Source organism: Diabrotica undecimpunctata, chromosome 6 (assembly GCF_040954645.1).
Source record: "Diabrotica undecimpunctata isolate CICGRU chromosome 6, icDiaUnde3, whole genome shotgun sequence".
Lineage (NCBI taxonomy): Eukaryota > Metazoa > Arthropoda > Insecta > Coleoptera > Chrysomelidae > Diabrotica > Diabrotica undecimpunctata.
In genome coordinates, this window is record NC_092808.1 from 97,420,569 (window position 1) to 97,438,173 (window position 17,605).

The 17,605-nt window shown below is 30.3% G+C and overlaps 1 protein-coding gene across 1 annotated transcript in view; it reads right to left on the reverse strand.

The window, feature by feature from the left end:
- The window catches only part of LOC140442732 (lysosomal acid glucosylceramidase-like), a 99,515-nt gene that overhangs the window by 40,155 nt on the left and 41,755 nt on the right, over positions 1 to 17,605 (reverse strand). The window contains exons 4-6 of the mRNA XM_072533713.1: positions 15,304 to 15,588; positions 12,300 to 12,413; positions 449 to 593 (exon numbers count right to left, since the gene is read on the reverse strand). Coding sequence (XP_072389814.1) covers positions 449 to 593; positions 12,300 to 12,413; positions 15,304 to 15,588 — 544 coding nt within the window. The remainder of the gene's footprint in view (positions 1 to 448; positions 594 to 12,299; positions 12,414 to 15,303; positions 15,589 to 17,605) is intronic.

The following is a 17,605-nucleotide window of genomic DNA, read 5'->3' on the forward strand; positions in this document are numbered from 1 at the left end:
GTAGAAAGATTGAGTCTGAACGTTGAGTTTGGACCATTCTTTTTATCTGCAATTGTATTTCTTGGGAAAATGTCAATATTCTTGCTTTATGATGAAGAAAATTATATTATGCAACTAGTTCAACTAATTTTTTTATGAAATATCTTTTTTGGGCTTGTAAAGATGAAAATTATTAGCTAATTGCTGGAGAACTGATCATCCTAAATAAAAGTACGAAGTTCTGCTGAAAATATAATTAGATAAATTTCAGGATGATTATCCACCATATGTCCCTCTGAAAATAAAAATCATTTCCGCAAAAATATGACAGACAAATAACTTTTTTTTTTTATTAAAACCAGTCAATATTTACGCTCACAGGATTAAAAAATATAATGTGAATATCGATCATTTATTACAGACAAATGTTTTCTTTAAGAAACAGTTTTAAAATAGTTTCAAAACTTACCTGCACAAGCTTCTGTACCTAACATAAACTTGGTGGGGTACAACATATGAGTTTTATCCAACAAATGAGTGTTATTGTCGGTATCCAAATACCAATGTAGGCCAATACCATCTATAAGATCAAATGTTTGTTGGTCAAACATAATCTAAAAATGTAATTCTCATTTAACGTTTTAAAATCCATTTGAAATACTGGACTGAAAGTTTTTTTTTTAGATAAAATTGTATAACTAAACCTACAATTGGGCTATTAGTTTAATTTTTTTTCGTGCCTTTGTCCCATTTTTCTAAATCCTGGTTCAACCAAGACAAAATGTAAAGATGTTCTATCATAGTGTAACTACCTTCTTGTAGACATTGTTATGTTTTATTAATATACTAAAATACATTCAATGTTATTGTTATGTATTGGTAATAAAACCATAACGATTTAATACAAACTACATAAATATACCATGCGGTTCATATGTGTGGAATAAATTAATTTTTAGCGTTATTATGTACTATGTGAAAAAAACCTGAAACAAGTTTTATTCTTAAAATTGACAATTTACAATATGAAAATATGTATTATCCTCCTCCAGCACCTCCTTTGAAATATAAGCGCCCCCCAAAATTTTTTAGTGTCTGTATTGCCTGTTCAGCAATACAAAGTTTTTTGAGTTTGTGCAGTCATAACTGAGAAAATCAATTTATTGTTCAACTTGACCACTATTATTCACTTTTTGACAATGACCGAGGCGATTTTGGAATTCTTGTACAACATTTTGTATGACCTCGGGGGTTATTTTGTTAATTTCTTCTGTTATCCTAACTTTTAAATCAGTAATATTGCCTTTTTCTTTTTCTTATACCGCCTCCATCAACGGAGGTTGGCTACCACATTTCTAAATTTTCTCTCTCTTTTGCAGCGTGAAATAATTCGTCTACAGTCATGTATGTCCAGTCTTAAATATTTCGCAGTCATGACTTCCTCTTTCTACCTATTACCTTTTTGTCATCGAGTCTACCCTGCATGATGACCTGCAGAAGACTGTATTTATCATTCCTCAATATGTGTCCAAGGTATGCAGTCTTGCGTAATTTTATTGTTCTCAACAATTTTTTGTCTCGAACCATCCTTCTCAGCACTACTTCATTGGTGACCCCGGCAGTCCATGTAATTCTCAACATTTTTCTGGTCTGTTAAAATATACTTTAGAAATAATCAGTTATTTTCGTATTCATTTTGCTAAACGTTAGGGAAAAAACTTTTAAGATAATAAAATATTAGTTAAAAGGCCAAATAAAAATTGATATGAATCTAGTGGGCTGCTGTCATTCAGGTATTTAAAATTACTAAAATACGTCATCTATTTTAAGAGTTTTGTATAAAGAAAAATACCACCCTTACAAAGTTCAGTTGGTTCAGGAGTTAAATGAACATGGTTCTGATAGAAGGCAAAAATTCTGTGAAATGATGATGGACAGAATGAACGTAGATTTGCAGTTCATAAAAAAATAGTTTTTTCTGATAAAGCGACGTTTTATTTAAACGGAACGGTTAACAAACAGAACTGTAGATATTGAAGCAGAGAAAATCCTGACTGGGTGTGTGACACTCACGCGCAATATGATAAAAAAGTTAACGTTTGGACTGGTATCATTAACAATCAAATTATTGGTCCTTATTTTTTTAAGGCACGGTTTATTTAGATTTTTTGATTAACTTTTTAGTGCCTACATTACAAAGATTTTTTCCTAATGTTAATCATCCAAATGAGATAGATCGATCCATTTACTGCCAATAAGACGAATCTCCACCGCATTTTGCACGTATAGTTAGAAATTATTTAAACGAGGTTTTTCAAAATAAGTGGATTGGAAGACATGAAACGATCGAATGGCCGGCTAGATCCTCCGATTTAACTCCTCTCAATTAATTGTTATGTTGTTATTTAAAATATAAGGTATATTTTAATAAACCAAACAGTATTGCCGATTTAAAAGTTAGGATAACGGAAAAAATTAACAAAATGACAAAGGTCGTTCAAAAGTTGTACGAGAATTCCAAAATCGCCTCGGTTATTGTCAAGAAGTAAATGGTGGTCATTTTAAACATTTAATTGAATTATAAATTACATTGAAAAATACATTTTAAGTAATATGTGACATCATTCGTCATTCATCAAGCGATCATCGCCTTTTGAGAGCAAGGATTCTTATTAAACAGACAAAAACCAGTAGAAACAGGCCACATAATTATTGTAATGAGATAGATCAAACTAAAATACGACAGAAGGGAGAACGATACAGAGAAGTCTTAAGAAAAGAATTTGTAGAATATTGTCAACAAGAATATTCCGACCGAATAAGCGAAGGAACAAAACGGTTGATGGAAAAGAGACGCACATTTCTAAGCGAAGGAAAGCGAAACACCAATGCTTTCAATAAAATGAATAAACAAATAAAGAAGGGAGTAAAGAAAGATTTAAGGATTCATAATGAAAATAAGGTAGAAAAAATAATAGAAAAGAACCAAGGCCTGAAATGCTTAAGATCAAACTTAGGAAAGCCTATAATAATCTCATTAAATAATAAAGATGGAAAAGAAATAAGAGAAAAGAACGAAATTCTAAAAGTTACTCAGACGTTTTACCGTGATTTATATTCCTCAAACAAGAACCCAGATAACACTGCAAAGAAAGACCCTAAGAGAAAGATAACTTAGAAATACTTCCTAACATAGAATCCTTTGAAATAAAACAAGCTACAGCACAACTAAATAACAATAAGGCTCCGGGTCCAGATGGAATACTTGTAGAAATGTTGAAGGAGGGGAATGAAATTATTCTCGAGGAATTGAAAAAACTTTTCAACGAATGTCTTCACTGAGTAGAAGTCCCAGATGATTGGAATGAAAGTTTGACAATACTTCTCTTCAAAAAGGGAGACAGGGGAGATCTCAAGAACTATAGGCAATGTCCCTGCTGTCCCAAATGTACAAACTGTTTATGAGAGTAATAACTAACAGGTTAACGTCGAAGCTCGATAGCTATCAACCGGTAGAGTAGGCAGGATTCCGAAAAGGTTACAGTACAGCGGATCATCTTCTTACAGTCAGAACTCTAATAGAGAAAGCCAGTGAATATCGCTTGAACTTATATATTGGCTTCGTTGATTATGAAAAGGCATTCGACTCCATAGAACTTTGGGCAATACAGAGAGTTATGAACACCTGCAGGATAGACTCCCGATACAGAATGCTCATACACAATATTTACAAGAAAGCTACAATCAAAATACAAATTGATGCGAAAACCACAGCTATACCAATCAACAGAGGAGTTCGCCAGGGAGATGTTTTCTCACCAAAGCTATTCACACTTGGACTTGAAGACGTGTTCAAAGACATTAACTGGGTAGATAAGGGAGAAAATTTTAATGGAAGAAAACTGAGTCATTTAAGATACGCTGATGACGTTGTAATATTCGTTACAAGTTTCTAAGAACTACAGACCATGATAACGCAACTATTTCAAGCTTCGGAAAAAGTAGGTCTTAAGATGAACTTGGAAAAAACAAAAATAATGAAAAATACACCGAACATTCCAGAAATAACATTAAACGACATAAATTTAGAAACAGTAAGCGAATACATCTACCTGGGACAGATAATGAAAATTAACAAAGAAAATCAAACTGCCGAAATTACCATAAGAATAAGGTTAGCGTGGGCAGGATTTTGAAAACTAAGTTGGATCTTGAAACGCACCAAAATAAAACAGTATTTGAAAACCAGAATTAACGATCAGTGTATCCTCCCTATACTCACGTATGGTTTACAGACGGGGACACTCACCAAGTCCAATATGGATAAAATAGTAAAAACACAAAGAGCGATGGAAAGATCAATGCTCGAAGTGAGACTTATAGACAAAAAAAAAAAACAAACAAATGGATTAGAAGCAAAACGAAAGTAAAAGACGCAGGAGAACATGCTGCCAAATTAAAATGGAGCTTCGCAGGACACAATTCCCGACTGAAGGATAAAAGATGGAACCACGAAATACAACTGTGGAGTCCATGGTTAGGAAAGAGAAGCAGAGGAGACCACAAATGAGATAGGCTAATGATACTAAGAAGATCGGAGGACACAACTGGAAGCAAGTGGCGCAAAATAGAAGACACTTGATTGATTTGGGGGAGGCCTATGTCCAAAGTTGGATTACTGAAGGCTGAAGAAGAAGAAGTGACATCATTATCTTTATTCAACCTTAAGTTTTGTGATAAAGACATTATCAAAATTTTACATCTTAAACATCAATTTTCTCAGTTATAATTGCAATAAACTTAAAAAACTTTATATTGCTGAACAGAGGGCTAAAATCCCTTACTAACAAGGAATCATACGACCCCCATTGTTATTTCAAATGTTCAAGGGGGTGTTTATAAATCAAAGGGGGTGCTGGAGGTGTATAATATTTTTATACTGTAAATTGTCAATTTAAAAATAAAAATCAACCTGTTTCAGGTTTTTTTTTTCATATAGTACATAATAACGCTAAAAATGAATATATTCCGTTTATATGGACCGCATGGTATATGACTCTAGTTTATGTAAATTAAAAATTTCTACAAATACTCTTAAACAGTGTACTTGAACAACCTATTGACATTCTTCTCAAAGGCCAGTTCTAACTCTGATTTGATTTTCGATACTATTTCCTTTCCTCTGTTTGTACCAGTGCTAAAGTGTTATTAAGTTTCAAATTGAATTCCGTAGATAGTTATTTCGAAGTTCATCTTTTGTCGATATAGTGTATAAACGTAAATCAAGGTAAAATTACAGGCTAATGGTAACATTTGGTTTTTTGTTTCGTAGGTATCACTATTGGGGAGGTTGATGTTATTTTCAACTTAATATGAGAGGTCTTCTTTAGTGCCTTATCCGTTCCGGATGTTGGCGATCATCAAGGCTCTCATGGTTTTGTTGACTGCTCTGCGAAACAGAGATACGACGACGTCCCGATCTTCTTCTGCCAAATACTTTACCCTGCATAACGAGTAGAAGAATTCGATATTTTTCTTCGTTCTGCATCACATGGTCGAGGTACTCAAGCTTACGCTGTTATACTAAATTAAGCACTTCTTTTTCTTTTATCATACGCTGTAGGACCTCAACGTTGGTGACATGATCCACATACGATATTTTTTGTATCCTTATGTAGATCCACATCTCGAAGGCTTCAATCCGCTTTTCTGTGGCTTGCGTCAGCATCCAGACTTCAACTTCATATAGTAACACTGGAAGAATGTAGCACCTCACTATCGCATCTTGGTTCCCAAACCGAGATCACTGCAGCACAGCAAGGATCTCAACTTAATAAATGTAGACCGTGCCATTTCAATTTTGGATTTAATCTCTTGAGCGTAGTCCCATTGTGAGTTGAAGGTAGTTCCGAGATAAGTGAATCTATCGACTCTCTGGATCTCTTCGCTACCTACCATTAGTGCCCCGGATCTAAATTTGCACGATTGACTTACATTTGTACTTGATTTGCAGTTCTTAGTCAGTCTAGTAAGGCTTGTAGATCATTTAGGCTGGTTGCTAGTAACACAGTGTCATCTGTGTAGCGGATATTATTGATGTATTTGATGTATTCACCATTCACTTGGATTCCCATCTCTAGGTTTGTGAGGGCATCAGTAAAAATTTTCTCAGAGTATATATTGAAAAGAGTCGGCGAGAGCACACAGCCTTGCCTTACTCCTCGCTTGATCTTCACTTGATCGATCAGTTCAAAGTTCACCTTGACTTAAGCACGCTAATTCCAATATAAATTCATGATGATCCGAATGTCCTTCACATCCAATCCTACTCTTTGTAGGGCGGCGACCATCTTCTGGTGCTGACAATGGTCAAATGCCTTAGCGTAGTCAATAAGACAAATATAGACATCACAACTGACATCGCGGCGTCGCTAAAGTAGGACTTGTAAGGTGAAAAATGCTTCACGTGTACCCATGGAATTGCGGAATCCAAATTTCATTTTACTGAAATTTTTTTCACATTTCGCGTATGAGAGGTAGAAGTACTAATATTTCTGTATCTTAAGATTGTAATAAATAACGATTTTATAATTATTTATTTTTTATTAAGTATTCCCTATATCTAACTGCTTTCATTTGTCGGTTATTCGTGATTTTTTGTGCCAAACAATAATTGCAACAAAAAATAGGTGAAATTTTATCAGGTTGGCCGTGAAAATATTCAACAAAAAATAATTTTTTTTTAAATATTAAATATTCTACACTGATCTTTAATTTGTTACGATTGTGTGAGATATTAAAGTACCTAAATATATAAGATTGTTGGTATGTAAAATATTAATAAAAACGAAATATTTTACATGTTTTTTTTTATTTAGAAAATAATCGTATTAACCACGAAGGTCATTACCGGAGTAAAGAAAGTATAATTTGTGTATAAAGTATAAAAAGTAAATGACATCTTACTTGCTAAGTTACATTTGTTAAGAAATTAAAAAATAAGTTTACAGTCGGTTTAAAGGTTATTTTAAGAATGTCTTTCATATAGTTTGAATATCCAGGTATCGATTGTTTATAAGCGTCAAATTCACTACATTCTGGTAGCAGATGTTTTATTGTTGTTGGTTATATTACATTTGCTGCATTTTGATGCTTAGATATACGTAATGAGATGTTCATGAGTAAGTTTTCAGGGTCCTAACTGATGACGTGAAAGGCAAAACTTGGTGAGATCTGTTGATTTAATGTGGGTTCCATGGACCCGTATCTTCTTTTATCCCTTTTAGTTTGCTCTTTCATAGTTACGCTTAAAATAAAGTTGATTCCTTTTTATTGGTAAAAAAACTATGAAAATCACCTCCTAATTAGCACCCCAAATAAAACTAATCATTATCACTTTACAATTTACAGAAACAAGTTAGGTATGCAAAAATTTGCCAAAAAGGTCTAAAACAAGTTATGTTACTCAATAATTTTTTAGAAAGAGCTCCAGTCAGCTTAGTCGGCAAGGATTCGGGTGTGATAATATCTGGGGAATAAACGATATAAACCTCTGCTGTCTAAAGCTAAGTATGTATTGGTATTCAGGATTTGATGCACCTATTCTAAGAAAGTTTATTGGAGAAACTAATTTTAATTTTTATTTTAATTTTCTAATAAGGTTATAAGAGATTCATTTGGGATCGTTGGACTTACATTTGATATTACAAGTCTATCCGCTGGTGAAATTAGATATCTTACTTTAATGATTTCATTTTTTACAACAATTTGATCATGTTTAGTTAAGAATTTATCAGTGATTTATTTGTTAGATAAATACATATTCTGTTATGTGAAATTCTGCTACAGAAAATGATATGTTTGGTTTTACCAGAGGTCCCAATTAAAGTAAATAGTCATGAAGTCTTGAACACTTCTTCTTCTTATTCCGTTGTCTTCTTTCAAAGGTTGTCGATCCAAATAGAAATTTTAGCTTTGGATACTACTACGCGAAAGATTTCTGTGGATGAGCGGTCAAACCATTTCCTCATGCTTTTCAGCCACGAGTTCTAGCGTCTTCCAACTAATCTTTTGTCCTAAACTCTACCTTTCAATATGATTTGGAGTAATTCATTTTTTTTACATCTCAACACATGACCCAAATATTGTATTTTTCTCGTTTTCATTATACTGAGTACATCTTTTTGTTTACTCATGCGCCGAAGTACCTCTCCATTGCTAACTTTTTGTATCCATGGAATTCTTAGCATCCATCTGTATGTATACATTTCAAAGGCATCTATTCTTTTTTCTGTTTCAGAGTCCATTGTCCAACTTTCACAGCAATACAGAAAAACAGAGAAAACCTAACATCTGATAATTCAAATTCTGAGCTCTAGTCTAAGGTCTGATCTTCTAAAAAATGTTTTCATGTTCATGAGTGTTTTCCTCGCTTATTCGATTCTTGATAGGATCTTTTTTTGGATAATACTTGCTGTTGATATTTGCTCGCAAATATTTTATGGAAGTCACCTGTTCTATTATTTGTCCCTTGGCACACAAATCTACGTTTGTTGTTATTTTTGAAAATACTAGAAATTTAGGTTTGGAAACATTTAGATGTAAACCGAACATTTCGCTATGACGAACTACCACATTTATTATATTTTGTAGTTCTTCTGCGTTGCTTGTTATTAAAACGGTAATATCAGCGTACCTAATATGCTGGTTCCGTTAATCTTGATTTCACCTTAAACTTCGTCTAACGCTTTTCTAAATATGATTTCGAATACAGATTAAATAATAGCGGTGATAAGACGTAATCTTATAGCACTTTTCGTGGGATTCATATATCTTCGGATGTTGTGTGCTCCATTTTAATTGTTGCCGTTTGGTGCCAATATAGTTCTGAGATAATTCGCAAGTTTTGTACGTCAATTCCAGTTGTTCTTGGAATTTCGATGATCTTTTGATGGTTAACGCAGTCAAATGCTTTTCGATTATCAATCAAACATGCATATACAGCTACATTCATGTCTCTGCATCGGTGTGTTAACACATTTAAGGAAAAAAGAGCTTCTCGTGTTGCCAGTCCATTTCAAAATCCGAATTCAGTGTCACTTATCTTAAATTTACACTTCTTGTAAATTAGAGAATGAATGATTCTAAAAATTTTTTTAAAATATGAGACATTATGCTTAATATTCAATAGTAATCGCAGTGTGAGGAATTGGATTTTTTTGGTAATGTTACGAATGTTGATTTTAGCCAGTCTGATGGTATTTTACCTGTCTCATATATCTTACTAAATCGTACTATTATTAAGTAAAGGGCTTTACTTTCGTTGTCTGCAATTAACTTAAGTATGTCGACATTGATATTCTCTGAACTGGTGGCTCTTTCGTTCTTCTGAGCTTTTACTGTAAAATTAACCTCATCTTTGCAAAATTTTTGGACCATTTTCATTTTTTGTTTCGCCCTTTTCATCCTAAATCGGCCTAAATCCTAAATTTTCTTGCACCCTTAATCGAGCTAGAGATAGTTCCTGATCCTCTTTCGATATTTGTAGATATTTTGGGAGACAGTGTTTGCATACGATGCGTTTAAGGTATTTGTATTATTTAAATTGAAGTTATCAGTAAAACAGTAGAATTTGATTAGTTATTTTAATCCATATAATAGTTTCCAAAACATATTTATAAGACCGACCTTGTCTTTTTGTTGGAGTTCAATAATCACCAAACGAGTTTTTTGGGATAGGTGATAAATAATCAACTAGTGGATTTGATTTGTTACATCAAAATCGAATTAAGAAGGTCTTTTAGATGCAGTAAATATGACAAATTTTACTTACAGTCACTTGCAGTAAATATCACAAATTTTACTCATTTAGCGGTAATTTCACTTAAATCGACCGTAAATTGCAAACGTGTAATTACAGTCAGGTTCGTTAATTAACACTTTACCTAGTTGGCTATAACTTTGACACTAAACTTGTATAAACGTTTAAAATTAGACCATTTTTATAGTTGTTTGTTACTAATACTAACATAAATCATTTTAAGGAGGAACGTATTAATATGGGTGTTGTGCCACGACAGTATAAAAAAATATGCTACTAACAACTAGTTATTTATTGTACAAGACGATAAAATTGTACTTTATCTTCGAGAGCGTTTTTTAGCGCCGAGACGTCAATCGAGACGCTAATTATACTCGAGAAGATAATGCGATTTTATCGTCGTGTGCAATACAACATTTTTTTCTATAGCAAGACTTCAAGTTCAGGTGAAAAATAGAATTTCAAAGAAAATTGTAATTTTTAGCACAAAAATCGCAATTTTGTTGCTCCGTTGCTAGGGATATAAATTACTGTGTCAACAAATGTCAAACAAATGTTACGTTTTGGTTTTTGCGGAGAATATTGTTGCGTTTTGTGTACAATGTACAAATAATATCATCTGTTGCAGAATCTTACATTGAAGAGTCAATAAGCAATAAGATTGCTGTATCCAAGTGTATACTTGGCGGACCAGAAAATCAATCCAGTACCTCGAATCAAGTGTTTAAGCAAACGAGTACAAGTTGTGATGATCCAAAAATAGATGTGTCTAATAATGTTAATTGTAAAATTTCAGTTGTTTTTAATTCTTAATGTGTTTGAATTTGTAAATTTTATTAAAAAAAAAAGTTAAAACTTTTTATGTACTCTTGCTGTTAAAGTGTCACTTTATCTACCCTTGCGGTTAAAGTGATACTTTATCTACTCAAAACAGTTGTTATAGCAACATTTTAACATTAGCTATGGAAAAAAATAATTTATCGACAGCAATCCCAGATCGACGACAACCAAGACAAGAAGCTTTTCAAAGTTTATTAGAATAGTTTTAATGGACTTAATACGTATATTACGAAAAATCTGATTAAACAAAAACTATTTTAAATGAAGAAAATGAACTAAATGTAATCCATAACATTAAAAATGCGTATATTAGTACATGGGCAATTGAACATTTTTAATTTAAATTTAAAAAAAGAACAAAATACACCCATATAATGTGTAGTTGTACCAAGAGCTTAATGAGGATAACTACAATCGGAGTAGTAGAATTTATTTGTCGGGCACAGGAACAAATCCAAAATGATGCAAATTCTTTGGAATACATTTTATTTGGATATGAAGCTACTTTTCACAAGAATGATGTTGTAAACATACATATTTATTTTAACTATTACTTAACTTCTAATTTACACCACATTTTCACCCATAGTCAAATAATATGATCATTAAATTTTTGGGCTGGAGTTCGTAGAAATTAATTCATATGACCCTTCTTTTTCGAGTATCACGTAGTAGTATCACGAGTAAAACAAGCTAGATTTTATTTTCTGTTGCTAAATAAAATATAAGGTGTATAAAACGTAAGTTTCAACTAAACACGATATAAATGAGAAAATTAAAAATGAATGTATAAGACTAAGCAGAAATGCATTAACTAGTGTAAGTTGCTCTTTTGAAGATTGCCTCCAATTATGTATTGACGTCGACGTCACTTTGAACATTGGCTTATTACAAATTTAACAATTTTTATGTTATTTTTGTTAAGTAGATATTTTGTTTACATTTAATTTTATTTGTATATTATTCGTCATAATAGCTACTTATATCTACATATATTAACAAATTCAGGATCAGTCTAGAATATTGTGTATTTTTTTACTGCCAACCTAATAAAGTTCCACCTATTTTTTTGCAATTAATATTTGGCAAAAAAAAATTAAGAATAACTCACAAATTAAAGCATTTAGGTATATGAAACGTTCCATAAAAAATAATGTATCCTAAAATAACATTGTATTACAATAATAAAATACAGGGTGTTCCTTTAAAGAAAACCTAGAAAATACGCATTCCAAGTTTTGGCCAACCATGTACAAAAATTAAATATTTCGCTATGATAGTAATTTTTACTAGCATCTTATACCTCTCTTCAAAAATAAAGTCAAACTAAACGTAATTTTCTTCTAAACTACTACGTAGGACAATACAAACCTTACAATAAAAAAACGAGAACCTTGAGTCAAAAATTGTGAAAATGTATAGGTTATTCCATTAAAAAAAAGAAAAATTTATTTCACCTCGGTAATATGGGTAGCCCTGTATATTTGAAAGTATTTTTAAAGTATGTTCCTCTCTATGGCGCAACTTAATACAAAAACGCACTCTTACGAAAAATAAGTTAATAGACTTCCTCGCACTAATGTCGCACCCTGTATATATAAAAATTTCTCACAAACAATAAAATTTAATTACTATTACATAACTAACAAAAAAATGTTACCTTTTGCAAAACCCGAGGAATTAAAGATCTTTGGTCATCCACTGTGATTAACTTTATATTTTTATGAGCTGAGTGTTTGATTGCTGGTCCAAGGTAATCTCTCACCCATAAACCCTTAAACATTTAAAACAATTTTTAATTAAAAGTTTTAGTTTAAGAGTAACTTGACGTAATTAATATCTGAAATTTTAGATATGTTTTTTGTATATGTCCAATTATTCTAAGATATTTAGAACGTTATACCACTTCAGTTTGTATTCCGAGACTAAAAATTTCTTATTTTAAAACAAATTTCGAGATCGAACGAAAAGTTTTTAAAAACATGAGATTCTGCTAGCTTGTACCGAGTGTTTTACGAGATACGTCAAATTTTATTTTGGAACAGGGTCCGATTTAACATCTTGTATCTTTGTGAATAATAAAATTGCAAACACTTTGTTTAGTACATTTAATATTGTCTATTTGAATTATCTTTAAAATTTTGTGAGTAATATTTAATATAGAAGATCATTCAAATCGCCAAATTTCTTAAACCAAAATTGCTGTCATTAAACGCCTTGGTTTGTATACTATGTTTGTGTGCAACAAGTATACACCTATTTTAATATCTGCCAGATGTCATCTGTCCATGTCACCTACCAATTTTTAATCCAGGTTAAACATTTTAAAAAAGTATAAACATGAAACTTAATTATAAAATGTAATATTTAAAGTTTAATAAAGTGCTTACTGAAAATAACAAATTTACCGAAACGTTTAAGCAAAATTTAAATAGTTTTTTTTTACATCAGCCCGAATGTACATATATATATATATATATATATATATATATATATATATATATATATATATATATATATATATATATATATGTATATCTAAAGTATTCAACTAGTGAATTCGAAGGTTTATTCGGTCATTCAGGTTGGCAAATAAAAAAAGAAGTCAACTACTTCATAATTTTATCGAAGACGTTTCGCTTTATATTTCTAAAGCTTCATAAGTTCTTAGTATGTAGTATATTGTCGATGTTATTATATAACTACTGTAAACTTTACTCATTATGGACAGTGGAGAACCATCTAAATGAAGCCAAATGTTCGTTTAAAAATTTTTAAATCTTCGCATCTACGAATATGAACATTATCTTCTGCAGAGTTTATGTGTTTTTTGTTTTGTTTCTTTTTGTTAAGTTAGTTTTAAATATTGAAGAAATAATGAAGTAGTTGACTTCTTTTTTTATTTGCCAACCAGAATGACCGATTAAACCTCTGAATTCACTAGTTGAATACTTTAGAAATATAAATTGACAGTCGTAGTCTTTACAATATATATATATATATATATATATATATATATATATATGTATATATATATATATATATATATATATATATATATATGTATATATATATATATATATATAAATATGTATATATATATATATATATATATATATATATATATATATAAATATATATATATATATATATATATATATATATATATATAAATATATATATATATATATATATATACATATATATATATATATATATATATATATATATATATATATATATATATATTGAGATAATATTAAATCTAGGAGAAACGAAGGTAACCTAGAATGAACTTAAATAGTGATTAGAGAAGTAATTTATAAGTTATATACTAGAGAATATTATAAAAGTATTTATATGAGGGCATTCTTAAGAAATTAGCGTAATAATAAGTTTAAAAAGTTTTTTATTTTGCAATGTATTTGGTTATTTTATTTATTATGATATTATAAATATATTTGAGTAAGCCATCTTTATAGGCAACCAAATATACACTGAATTAAATTTCGTTGCGGGAACTTTTGTAAATAATTAATTGTAAATAATATAATTTGTAAATAATTGATTTAAAATAGTGGTATTTATTAATTTAAAATGTTTAATTTATATATAAGTTTACATTCTGATCTGAAAAGCCTAAATTTCCATAAAATTCTCGATAGAAGAGTAAAGAATTATCTAGAACTCTAAAATAAGACGTCAATAGAAATAATTTAACCTTTGTTTGGAGTAAAATCTTCGCGAACATTGTAGTGTCCATGAAATAGAAGGATTCGAAGATATTTTGTTTCAAGAATAGTCGTGAACATTGAAATGATATAAATACGATGTGATTTGGATTCAAAATGGTCAGTATGCGGTCCGTTAGTATAGTCAGTCGGTCAGTCAGAATAGTATAGTCAGTATTAGGGTATTATTACAGTATTCAATATTCATTAATGCAGCCATTCAAGATAGTCAGTAACCAGTGATTCAGTAGTGGAAAGTATATTAGATGAAGATTAAAAAATAGAATTAAGAGAGTATTAGTTGGAGATTAAAAATTCTATTATCTATATGGTGATTGGAGATTGGAAGAGAAAAATAGATTATTAGAAAATAGAATAAACAAAAACGCAAATAAAAAAAAGGAACAATATTTTACCGATTTATAAATGCTATTAAGAAGAAAAATATGTTAAAATGGTGGAAGCTGATAATTAAAACATTGTGGTGTATTTGGCAATGCAAGTTCACAAAAGGAAGGATAACCGAGGCTGACAACGAAGACATTGAGTGATGAAAATTTTTTTTATTTTGGAACAGTTTTATTTAGGCATTCAGTGACAGAAAGGTACAAAATTTTGTTAATATAATTTAATTAGTGTCATAAGAATTTCAATTTAAAGATAGTTTGTTTTAAATTTACATTGTCGATATTAGATATATATGCGTGTTTTATAATAATTAGAGTAAAGATAATTTTAAAAGTGCTTACAAACTAATTCTTTGAGAACCGCGATAAAAACCCTATATATATGTTATTTAAAAACACTCATTGCTCATACATCATAATAATATATATATATATATATATATATATATATATATATATATATATATATATATATATATATATATAAATAATAAGATCTAGATACAATAAATAAGCATGTACTTACAAGATCATCTGGCATCCACAGTACGCCAGGAATACCATCCCAGTGCAACATACCTACAAACGGTTCATTTCCAGTAGAAATGCCCCAGAAATTAACTCCGTTTTGAAGATACTTGTCCAAGAAGGTTACGAAATATTTTGCATAAAGTTCATATAGCTCCCGTTTTATAAAACCCATTGTTCCTCTATAACTATTATTTTCTTTAAACACTTTTGGAGCAACCCATGCTGATGCAAAAAGTTGTAGACTTGGGGAAATTCTCATTGCTTCTTGAATATAAGGGATCTATTAATTAAAGTAAGGTTATATTATTTATTCTTTTGAAACTACTGAAAGTTTATGGTAATATTTTGATAAACAACAAATATATATATATATATATATATATATATATATATATATATATATATATATTTATGATATACATACATACATATATATATATATATATATATATATATATATATATATATATATATATATATATATATATTTACATAAACATGATGGAAAGTTGTTTTATATACACTGATGTATATTGTTATAAAGTATGTTATATGAAGTCTGGAAATTAAATTTTAAGACTGCTAGTATGATATCTTTATTTAGCAGGTTTTTGTACTATTTTATTTTTTCTTTAAATTACTTTTTACGTATATCTACACCACTCCATACTAACCTTCTTCTGTGCGAAGTAGTGTTGCCAACTAGTCATCTTTCAACATTGTTTTGAACAGCTGCGCTGATTCTTGTTTGACGTGCTTTAATGATTGATTTGCAGGTTGTGATAGAGTGCCAAATCCTCAAATAGGTTGGATATTTCATATTTGTTACCTCCTTTCACATTTTGGACCTCTTTTAAAGAATTTTTACACCAATGAAAATAATTATCGGTTTGAATTTGGCTTTGTACATTTGGATTTTTTGACTCTTGGAGAGGTTGCACTCTTCTACTACATCACTTACCGCTTTGTTTCAAAATCAAGAACTTAATTCAAGTGCATCACAACAAACATGTTGTTACTATGCATCTTTTATTCGTCCATTATGAATGTTCGTCCATTATGAATGAACTGACTGCCATTTCCGTCATTTTTTAAACATTTAAGTGACCTTTTTCAAAAACAGGCTGCTTCGGACGCTCATTATTTTTAACATTTTCACTTATGTTCTTAAAAATGTGTACCGTTTCAAATATTTGGCATCGGACAGAAAATTGCTTGAAATTTTTAGCCAAAATCGTAGTATATTATGTAGATACTTTGTGTGACAAATCTTTATTGAATTATTTTAAAGAAAATATTTACATAAATAAAAATATTTTAAAAAACGGTCACGGTTGTTTTTCGATGGTCATCTTCTCGCAAAATACAACATTAATTAACTTTTTGTAGTTAAATTTTGCATTGCTAAAAATGGTTTTCTCTTTTTTTAAACTTTTTTTAGATTAAATATAAGGTTGACTGCTCGAATAAATGAACTTTAATCAAATAAAAGGCATATATCGAGCACAGTTTAATTTAAATCCACTTAACACCCTTATTAATAAAACAAAAGCAATGGTTAAATTGTTTAATGACACTATTACTAAATATAACAACAGAAAGTTAACTGTATCTAATCCTATAACACCTAGGTTATATGGACTTCCTAAAATCCATAAACACAATTGTCCCATAAGGCCTGTAGTAAGTTTTTGTACCACTCCAGTTTCTATTTTATCAGAGTTTATTTACAACACAAATCAGTCTATCACTAATTTTAAACCTAAGTTCTCCATTAAAAATTCTTTAGATCTAATAGAACGTTTAAATAACATTAGGATAGAAGAGGGTTTTTATTTAGTTTCTTTTGATGTTTCCAATTTGTTTACTTCTGTACCAAGATATGGAGCATTACCTTTAGTACACAATCTTCTAGACAATTGCAACATATCGGCAAAAGACAAAGATGCTATCTTAACTATACTTAAATTGTGTCTGGATCAGGACTTCTTTCAATTCAATCAAAAAATATATAAACAATCAACAGGTTTAGCAATGGGATCTCCATTATCACATTTTCTAGCTGATATTTTCTTAAACAGCTTAGAACAGAAGTTTGTTAACAACTACAGCAAAATAGTTTTTTGGTCAAGGTATGTTGATAATTGTATAGCTCTCATACAGGGAACCCAAGATGATGCTTTACAGATTCTGGATGATCTTAATAACCTCCATCCCAACAGCTCTTTTACTCTGGAACCAGAATCTGACAAAAAGTTGAACTTCTTGGATATGACTATATCCTGTAATAAAGATTC